We start from the raw sequence: 10550 nt of genomic DNA, 5'->3' as shown, positions 1-10550 counted from the left end.
AGCATTTCAAAACGTTTGTCTGACAATCTGCTGCGTTTTGGAACGCACAATGTCCTTTCCAAGTGCAAACATGCGTTTCAGAGCAGCGCTAGATGGTATTGGTGTGTTGTAAGCCTATTTCAAAAACAAGCCTTTAAAACGTCTACTCAAAGGTATCACTGTTCCAAGCGAGCTGTGATGGTTTAGCATATAGCCAATAAATCTTTTAACGTGGTCCACTGCACCAACATCGCTCTTTGCAGGCAGGGCCGGATATAGCCTAAGCGCTACCCTAGGCAGATACGAAAAGTGCCGCCCCCCCAATTTTTTTCGATGGTACGCTACGATTTATATTTTCAATTCCTTACAAAAAAGTTATTTGCACTGTTTATTTGAATACATCAATGAATGTCATTGTATAATGAACTAATTGTTTAAAATCGCTTCCGGCGGGCTTTTTCTCTTGCAAACAAATCAATAATTTCTTCAAAGTCTGTAGAAACAAGTAAAGATGAGTTAATCTTCAAAAATGTGAGATTATTCATTGTTTACATACTTTAAGCATCAAGGCAAGTACTCAAAATAGCCTGTAACTCTTCCAGCAACCTAACATTGACTAAAGACATTTTTTCTAGGCTCCTTTAAATTTACTAACAGTGAAACAAACCGAACAAAGATTAATAAAAATTGCACAGACAAACCCTAGTCCTCCATACTAAACGAGACAGATAAATAAAATAAAAGAAGCAGCACATATTGTTGAAAACCAATCAAGCGTGAAGTACTCTAGGGGCGATGACTTGCCGCACTGTTTATAAATGTGTGTGATGTGATAACATGTGATAACAATTATTATATTCACGTACAGTATTATCAATGTAATATATTTGTATATTTTGCCGCCCCCAATAATTTGCCGCCCTAGGCAACTGCCTACTCTGCCTACTGCTAAATCCGGCCCTGTTTGCAGGGGCATTTCAGAAGCTCTTAAAATAAAGTATCTTCAACCTCTGCGATGACATTCATTGAGTTTTTGCTTTCTCGCTCTGATCCCTCGTTCTCGATACTGCTCACGATATGAGTGATCATCACTGATCACCATTTGGCGAACTTCTTCCGCTTGTATTCCAGATAGCCATTCCAACCAAAGCGAAAGCCGGTAATTCGGATGAATCGCGCTGGCCAGATACATTGTGAAACTCTCATTGTAAAACGAGATATTCCGTGAAAATGAAAATGACGCATAGCGCGTTGACGCTTAAAATCGGCAAAGTAGTTGACGGCGCTATCACTTCCGTCAACTAAAAAATAAACTGACGGCGCTAGCCTCAGCGTCAACAAAAAGTTGACGACGTCAAATGACTCCGTCAATTGGCGGCGTCAACGTACAACACTGAGAACAGATAGTGATGGCAATCACCAGCCTCCTTGTTATTATGAAACAACAAGTGTAATGTGCATCTATGGATATAGGGTCAAGGTAGTCAATATCCATGGCTGGTTGAACCATAGGCTAGTTATAGGGTCAAGCTGGCTGCAGAGATGGGCGTGATCTTGATCTAGAACAGTGGTTCCCAACCTTTTTGTTGTCACGGATCCCTTTACACAAATTATTAATTCTGCGGACCCCTACCTCAACTTTGCCTGAAACTCAATTAACATACTATTGCAAAGAAATTTATTTTCACACGAGTCAGTTCAATCACAGTAGGCTACTATTGACTATTGTAATAATTATTCTACTCAACTACTGTATGGTGTCATATTGCATTGCCGCTATGACTCCTGCGGCAAATATCAGGTTAAACAGTTGCTTAAATAAGAAAATGAATAGATTGTTCAAGAAATATCAGCAGTATTTGAACATTAAGGTGACCCAAAGTGCCATGCCGAAACTTTGTCAACGTAAGCAAATTTAATGAGATGGTTGTTGTTGCCTTTCCTGAACTAAACGACTGAACTGCGGTTGAGTTTTTGACAATGCAACACGCATGTCATCTTCAACGTCCACTGTCCAGGCGATTTCGATGTTGTTTTTAGGCTATTGTAACAAGAGCTGAAAATCCTGCCTCGCAAAGGTTAAGTGGTTATGAATGGTAACAAAACAATAACACTGGTCTACAAATTTCAACTTTTTTTTCCAGGTTTGGGTTTTGACAACTGATTTTGGCTAATTTTGGGGCGCTGAATCCGAAAATGAACTCAGATTTTCTCTATCACATCAAGTTTTCTTTCTATCGTTGCCATTATTTTATAAAATTGACCAATTTTTACCCTTTTTAGTGCAGTAACATGTCAAATATAATTATTTTCTGACAGCTATGAACTTTCAAATATAGAGATATTTTTACACTAAATTCATAAATTGCTTCAGATTTCCTCTAAAATAAAAATAAAATCCTGTTATGATAATAATCGTAATAGGACATAGTGGAGATTGGTAGCGTTGAGTCTTTCCATGCTGGCTTGAACTCCCTGTCGTGGCTTCTCGGGCGTTATCTGTGGGTCAGCTGCTATCTCTGTGCTGTGCAGCTGGAATATCGTAGGAAGACAGCTGGTGGGAGTAGATTTGACTTAGTAATAAATTCTTGCTTAGTAAGGAAGATTTATTTAGAAGTTTCATAAAGAACATGTACAATTGTACATTGTACAGACCAACATCAGAGTTCAAGCTGAAAAGTGGTTTGTAGAAGGAAAAGGAATTTTCATACTTTATAAGTTTGAGTTCAAGTCGGTTAGAGTTTTTGGTATAGTGGTGTTTCTGTGGAAAAACTTGCTCTTAAAAAACTACTAACAAAGAAAGGTTATATTTGATCTCAAGCTATGTCTGCTTCCAGCAAAAGAAGAAAATGTTGTAATGATCCGGATATATTTTGTTACATTTGTGGATGCTTCATGTTGAAGTCTCAACAATGCAATATTACCGCGTTTGTAAAAAGGGCATATCTTGCTTACTTTAAAGTCAAGTTGGGGGACCAGGACAAAAGCTGGGCTCCTCGTAAAGTGTACAACACCGGCGTTGAATGTCTGAGAAGTTGGTTGCAAGGAAAAGGTTCACAAATGAAATTTGGAATACCCATGATTTGGCGAGAGCAACGAAATCATGTTGACGATTGTTATTTTTGTCTTGTTAGTGTGAAAGGGTATAACAAAAAGAGTAAACATCGTTTGAAATATCCAAATCTGGATTCGGCATTGCGGCCAGTTCCTCACAGTGATGAAAAGCCACTGCCAGTATTTACATCACTTCCAGAACTACACGAAGAGACTATTTCTTCTTCAGAAGCATCGTTTAGTGAAGGAGAAAGTGAAATTTTTCAACCAGCACCCGAGGATCTGTCAGACAAGCCTTCCCAGTTTAATCAGATGGAATTAAATGGTTTAGTGAGAGATTTGTATTTGCCTAAGCAATCTGCGGAGTTATTGCCATCAAGGCTACATGAAAGGAAACTTCTCAAAGCTGGTTCAAAGCGTGACATTTTATCGCAAACGAGAAGAAGAACTGCTTCCATATTTTGCTTTCCACAATGATTTCGTTTATTGCAACAATATAGAAGGGCTTCTTCTAGAAATGGGATTACCACAGTATGATGCAGACGAATGGAGACTTTTCATTGATAGCTCCAAACGAAGTTTAAAGTGTCCTACTTCACAATGGTAACGTGTACGGTTCTATTCCGATAGGACATTCGGTGACAATGAAAGAAGAGTATCAGAACATCAAAACCGTTCTTGAAAAGTTAAAGTACCATGAGCATGGTTGGCTCATCTATGTAGATTTTAAAATGGTGAACTTTTTGCTGGGACAACAAAGTGGCTACACCAAATATCCATGTTTTCTATGCTACGGACAGCAGGGCCAAGGATCAGCACTGGAACAAAGAAGAGTGGCCTCCAAGGCTCACCTTGACACCTGGAGACAAAAATATCATACGTGACCAGTTAGTTGATATCAAAAAGATCCTCTTGCCTCCTCTTCACATCAAACTTGGTCTCATGAAACAATATGTAAAAGCTTTGGATCATGAAGGAAAGTGTTTTAAGTATATATATATGTTATGCTTTTCCTGGTCTCAGTGAAGAGAAAAAAAGAGCTGGGATTTTCAATGGACCACAAATCAGTAATTGTTAAAGGATGAAAATTTTGTAAAATCAATTTTGCCATTCGAGGCTAGAGCTTGGAATGCTTTCGGTGCTGTTGTGAGAAATTTTTTGGGAGCAGAAAAGCAGAAAATTATAAAGATCTCTTAAGGGAGCCACTGCTTATTTTTGAAGATTTGGGATGCAGGATGAGCATCAAAGTTCACTATTTGAAGAGCCATGCGGATGAGTTTCCAGAAAACCTTGGGAAAGTTAGTGAAGAACAGGGTGAACGTTTCCACCAGGATATTAAAATTATGGAGGAACGTTATCAAGGTCGGTGGGATTGTCATATGATGGCCGACTATTGCTGGAGTTTTAAAAGAGAAATTCCAAATGCTGCTCAAAAAAGAAAGTCCCTCAAAAGAGCAGTTTAAGCTTATAAGTGAAGAGTTCATATTTTATGAAAGCTCTTTTTTTGACTGTTTCTGAACTCGCCCTGCCCAAGTCCCTTTGAGTCAATCTTTATTTTGGCACTTTGCTATTTCTGTGTGTGTCTTCAGAATTTCTGCACTCCATTGGAATGTCTATGTGCATATTGTGTGAACTGTAGGCTATAATTCAGACCTTGTCACTGTCCTATCGACATGTTCGTCAGCATAATGTAGCGTTTGATGTTATTATGGTTGCTCTTTTGCAAGACTATTTTTTATTCCAAGGCATGAAATTTTAATAAAGACAACGCAAATTTGTGTGAATATAATATAGAATGCTTGTTTGCTAATTAAAGCTAGATTATTGCAGGTAAAACAGTGTTTATTGCATCAGAATTCCTTGTTTTGACAACAGAGGGTGGGCAAAAATTGATTTTTTTCAAAAATTAGGGATATTTCATATCTCAAAAACGTGATGTGATAGAGAAAATCTGAGTTCATTTTCGGATTCAGCGCCCCAGAATTAGCTAAAATGAGTTGTCAAAACCCAAACCTGAAATTTTGTGTAGACCAGTGTAATCGCTTGCTTTGCCAAGAATGGATAGGTTTGCAGTTGTGAGCACCAAAATTCTTCCACAGTTTTTAAATGAAATGCAATTCTTAATAACTCTTTTGATCTCAAATCAATTAGGTCGGGGAAGGGAAGGTAATTTGATACACTTTTAACATTTTTGCCTGTTAACTGAAAATTACGTGACACAAACTATTGATTTCAAGTTGAAATGAAAGTCTGATCCCTTACACACTTTTTAAAAACATTTTCACTTTTTTATTTTTGTTACTTTTTTTTTAATTGAAATTTTAAAAACGTCACTCAAATGTATCAACTTACCTTCCGTGGAAGGTAAATTGATACACCGGGAAGGTAATTTGATACAGTAAAACTAACACAAATATCCCTTTTGACAGCAAAGCAATAATGAAAATATAATATGTGGTTGGCGTGCTTGGGTGCAAGGATGACTGTTGAGGCCTATTTGTGCGGCGAAGCTTCTGCAGCGGGATGGACATGGGAAGAATGATTGGCTGGAGTTCTTATTCAAGAGGCGTGCCTTACGCTGTTCTCGTTTTTTGACAGCAGATAGCGTGTAAGCCTACAAAAGCTTATATAATAGTTGTTTCCCAAAGTAGCAGGTCTAGTTAATAAAGAACAACTTATTTAAATCAACTAGATCAATGACAACATTTATTACAGTCACAAAAAAGAATTTAATGTGCTGTATCAATTTACCTTCCTCGCATGTATCAATTTACCTTTTTCAAAAAAAGTTATAAAATTCTGATTTTAGTATGCTTGGATGCACATTGCAGAAAAAACGTGACATGCTCTTGAAGCCTTATCAATGTACTGTCAAATGAGTTTGGTTTCATCTTTCAGGAACTTTTCTTTAATTTTCCAGACGGAAATAATCGTGAGTTAAAAAATTTACGAAAAAACTCAAAAAACACACTTTTACTATTTTATGCCACAAAAGCACGAGTTAGCTGCATGGTGCAATTTTTGTAGGCATTATTTTCACAGATCGTCCACCTAATAACAATATTTTTTACTAATATTTTTTGTACATTTCTGTAGGGGTGGTGTATCAAATTACCTTCCGTATCAAATTACCTTCCCCCTATTACTGAGATCGTCATCGCTAATGTTGTTCAAGTCAAACAGAAAAGGATTTCGAATCCATGTTTCAACTTCGTTCGGCAGGTGATCTAAATTAAATAACGTTGAAATGAGATTTCCAGGGTTTCAAGTGTGCGCAAATTTTTTCTCTCAGAGATCAAAAGAGTAGGCTACATTCTCTTTGAGTTTCATCCATCAAGATAAGATCTTCTAACATTGGAAAGTTAGCATAATTACCTGCTTCCAATCTGCGTTTCCAAACCAGCAACCTGGCTAAAAACGCTTTCAGTTTTTCAGCTGCATCAATTATTGTCACACCTGGTCCTTGAATGCCACGATTCACATTGTTAATATGACCGAAAATATCGGCTAAGTAGGCCATGCCGTAAAGACAACTTTTACTCTGGAACAATTTTGAGAGAGGACTTCCTTTTGCTTTCAAAAGAGTTGATACCTCATTTTTAGCTGCTGCAGTCGTTTTAAAACTTCTCTAGATAACCAACGTACCTTAGAATGATACAAAAGTACTCCGTCATCTGACTCTTTTTGACTGAGCGCTTTAAAAGTACGGTGGTTTACAGCTCTGCTTTTGATGAAATTAACGACTTTCACGCAATTCGTCAGAATTTCTTTGAGACTTGCTAGCAAAGTTTTTGCTGTTAAGGCGTAGGCCTTCCTGTGCAAGAAGCAATGGGTAGCAACCACGTGAGGAGCTTCATTTTTTACTAAAGCAGCAAATCCGGATTTGTTCCCGAGCATGGCTGGTGCTCCACCCGTCCATATAGAACAAAGTTTTTTTTTTCCAAAATTCATCAAAGTAATCACGGACCCTCAAATGCTTTCTCACGGACCCCCAAGGGGTCCGCGAACCCCAGGTTGGGAACCACTGATCTAGAAGATCACTTTTATTTTAGTGATCTTGATCTGTTGATCTAAGATCACTTTTTTTGTGTGATCTTGATCTTGAAAGTCAATAAGATCAAGATCACTTTGGAATTTAAGTTGACATCACTATATGTTATAGAGACATTTTTTTTACTGGTAGGCTACTGTACAAAGTAGCCTAATTAGTGGTAACTAAATTACTACCATTTAGCCACTGTTAATATGACTCATGCGTCTAATAAAAATCGATTTGAAGTCTCCATCGAGTTTGGTTAGTGTTGCCATTTCAAAAACTGAAAAAGCTTTCTGTGGTAGGCTAACCTAGCCCACGACTGTATATCAAACAACAAAAAATGACTCAAATTTGTTTGCTTTCGTTCATCTAATCTTACATGTTTGAAAAGTGTAGGTTGGCGTTGCTAAAAAAATGGACTCTAGTCTACTTTGGTCACGTGAAGTGGCTTATTGCAGACTGCAGTTGTAACAGACATAATCAATGCTGCCTCCAGCGGCAAGTGTACGTCATATCCGCATCATGTTAGCTCAAGCAGTTGTATAATTATAAAGAAGTAGATTGTACTAATAGTTTTCTTGTTTTGTATTCATCGCAATCAACCAATAAAGACTAGACAAGCCATTCGTTGTCATACACAAGAGAAACTATCACATGGTGTCAGAATTGAGATACCAAGTACTTGCCTAGATGACAGACTTTAAGCAACCTCAGCCCATGAACTTTGCTAGCAGCAATCTAGCACAAGCATGGAAAAAGTGGGAACTTGGCTTTTCTACTTATTATACAGCGGCAGAACTGTCGAAAAAATCCAATGCAACTCAAGTCGCAATTCTACTTCACTGTGCTGGGATGGAAGCACAGGAGATATTCCAGGACTTTGTATTTGCTAATGATCAAAGTGCAGACAATTATAAACATGTCTTGCAGAAATTTAAGCTATACTGTGAACCTAAGAAAAATGAAATATTGCAAACATATAAGTTTTGGAAAAGAGACCAAATGCGAGGTGAATCTATTGACAAATGGGTTCATGAGCTACGACTACTGGCAGATGGATGTAACTTTAGCAATGCAAATGAAAAAGAAAGAAACCTTAGAGACAAGATTGTTTGTGGAGTTCATGATATCAGAATCAGAGAAAGATTGTTGCAAATGCAAGATTTGACACTTGCCATGGTCATGGACACATGCCATGCTGCAGAAGCCAGTAAAGAGCAGATCAGGGTTATGAATGAATCTGCATCACAATCAGTGAGTGTAATACATAAGACTGGTAAAGCAAAATCTAAAAGTACATGCAAGTACTGTGGCACTACACATGCTCCACGTCAGTGTCCAGCGTATGGAAAGACATGCAATAAATGTGGTGTACGCAACCATTTTGCGAATGCCTGTCGCAGCACCACAGGAACATTGAAGAAAAGAATAAATGAACTTGAACCAATAAGGTCATCATTACAGATCACTGAAGGTGAAGAAAGCTTCCTGAAGATTTCCTCAATCAATTCGCAGGACGACAGTGGTAAAGAATACCAAACAAAAATGAGAAAGAGAATGACAATCATTGACGATAAGTTGCAAAAATTTTCAATTGTGTTTAAATTAGATACTGGTGCTGATGCCAATGTCATTCCTTGTCGTTATTTTAAGCAAATGAAGCAAAAGCTAAATGCATGTAACACTACGCTATGTGGTTTTGGAAATACGAAAGTAAAACCAATAGGGACAAGTGTTATCAAATGTGTTAACGAGGAAAATATGTCATATGATATAAGATTTTACATTGTAGATCTACCGTTCATGCCCATATTAGGCGAATATGCATGTGCTATGTTGAATCTTGTGAAGCGTGTAGATACCTGTGCAAACAAATCAACTCTCACATTGCATGATGTTAAGAGTGATTATGCTGATATTTTCACTGGCACTGGTACATATGAGAAAGAATATCACATAAAGCTTAAATCTGATGCTACAGGTGTAGTTCAATATCCTCGTAAAATTCCCTATGCAATACGCCCTGTGTTTAGAGAAACCTTAAACAACCTAGAATCCCAAGGCATAATAGCCAGTGTTGATAAACCAACTGACTGGGTTAGCAACCTTGTCATTGTAGAAAAAAAGAATAAATCACTGCGCATTTGTCTTGATCCTAAGCCCTTAAATGAAGTAATAATGCGTGAGAGATATAACATACCCACTCCTGCTGGTGTTCAGTCTCAGCTATCAGGAAAAAAGTTATTCACTGAATCACTGTCATCGACATGAAGGATGGGTATTGGCATGTTAAGCTTTCTGATGAATCATCATACTTGACAACTTTTCACACCCCATGGGGACGTAAAAGATTCTTGCGAATGCCATTTGGTATCTCATCAGCCAGCGAGATCATGCAGAAAAGAAATGAAGAAACCTTTGGAGATCTTCAAGGTGTATATGTCATAGCAGATGACATCATCATTGCAGCAGACAATGAAGTTCAACATAATGATACCCTCCTGAAAGTGTTAAGAAGAGCTAGGGAGAAAGGTGTAAAGATGAATGAAGACAAAATTCAATTCAAAGTGACCACTGTACAATACATTGGAAACATTGTCACTGAAAACGGTCTCAAGCCCGATGACAACAAGATCAAAGCCATTGTTGAAATGCCCAAACCCTCAGACATTCAGTCTCTGCAAAGATTTTTGGGCATGACGAAGTACTTGTCACAATGCCTTCCAAATGAATCAACAATCACAGCCCCTTTGCGTGAACTATTGAAGAAAGGAGTTCCATGGGATTGGATAAAGAAACATGATGATGCTTTGTCTAAACTGAAAGATCTACTATCCAGAAAACCCGTTTTATCATTTTTTGATGTAAAAAAACCTGTAACCATACAGTCAGATGCTTCGCAATGTGGTCTTGGAGCCTGTCTGATGCAAGAAGGCAAACCAATTGCTTATGCCTCTCGATCAATGACATCGGCAGAAGTAAACTATGCCCAGATTGAGAAAGAAATGCTCTCAATTGTCTTCGCGACAAAGAAATTTCACCAATATGTATCTGGTAAAGAAGCTATCTCTGTGGAGTCCGACCACAAACCCATTGAGTCTATAATGAAGAAGCCGCTATGCAAAGCACCGCCGCGACTCCAACGCTTGATGCTTCAACCTCAACCATATGATCTGAAGATTAAATATGTTCCAAGAAAGCTCATGTATATGGCTGACACTTTGTCACGTGTATAGCCTATCTTGAAGTTGAGTCAGATAATTCATTAAACGATGAATTGGAACATGTGATTCATTCACTTATACAAAATCTTCCGGTTACAATACCAAAGTTCAAAGAAATTCAGCAGGCAACAGCCAATGACAATGCAATGTAAAGAGTTAAACTGTTAAAGCCTACTGCAAAACTGGATGGCCAAAAGCGAGAAAAGATGTGCCGATAGAAGCTCGTAGCTATTGGAACAGACGCGATGATTTGTATG

At 38.0% G+C, this 10550-nt stretch overlaps 1 protein-coding gene across 1 annotated transcript; it reads left to right on the top strand.

Moving 5' to 3' along the window:
- Positions 1-7759: 7759 nt before the first annotated feature.
- LOC145768931 (uncharacterized) lies at positions 7760-9340 on the top strand. Its single transcript, XM_082580534.1, has one exon. It carries the CDS (start codon positions 7760-7762, stop codon positions 9338-9340), a length of 1581 nt encoding a protein of 526 aa, XP_082436660.1.
- Positions 9341-10550: the final 1210 nt, after the last annotated feature.

Source organism: Aplidium turbinatum, chromosome 4, assembly GCF_918807975.1.
Source record: "Aplidium turbinatum chromosome 4, kaAplTurb1.1, whole genome shotgun sequence".
NCBI lineage: Eukaryota > Metazoa > Chordata > Ascidiacea > Aplousobranchia > Polyclinidae > Aplidium > Aplidium turbinatum.
The sequence above is the reverse complement of the archived record's forward strand: the minus strand, read 5'-3'. Positions and strand labels throughout refer to the sequence as shown.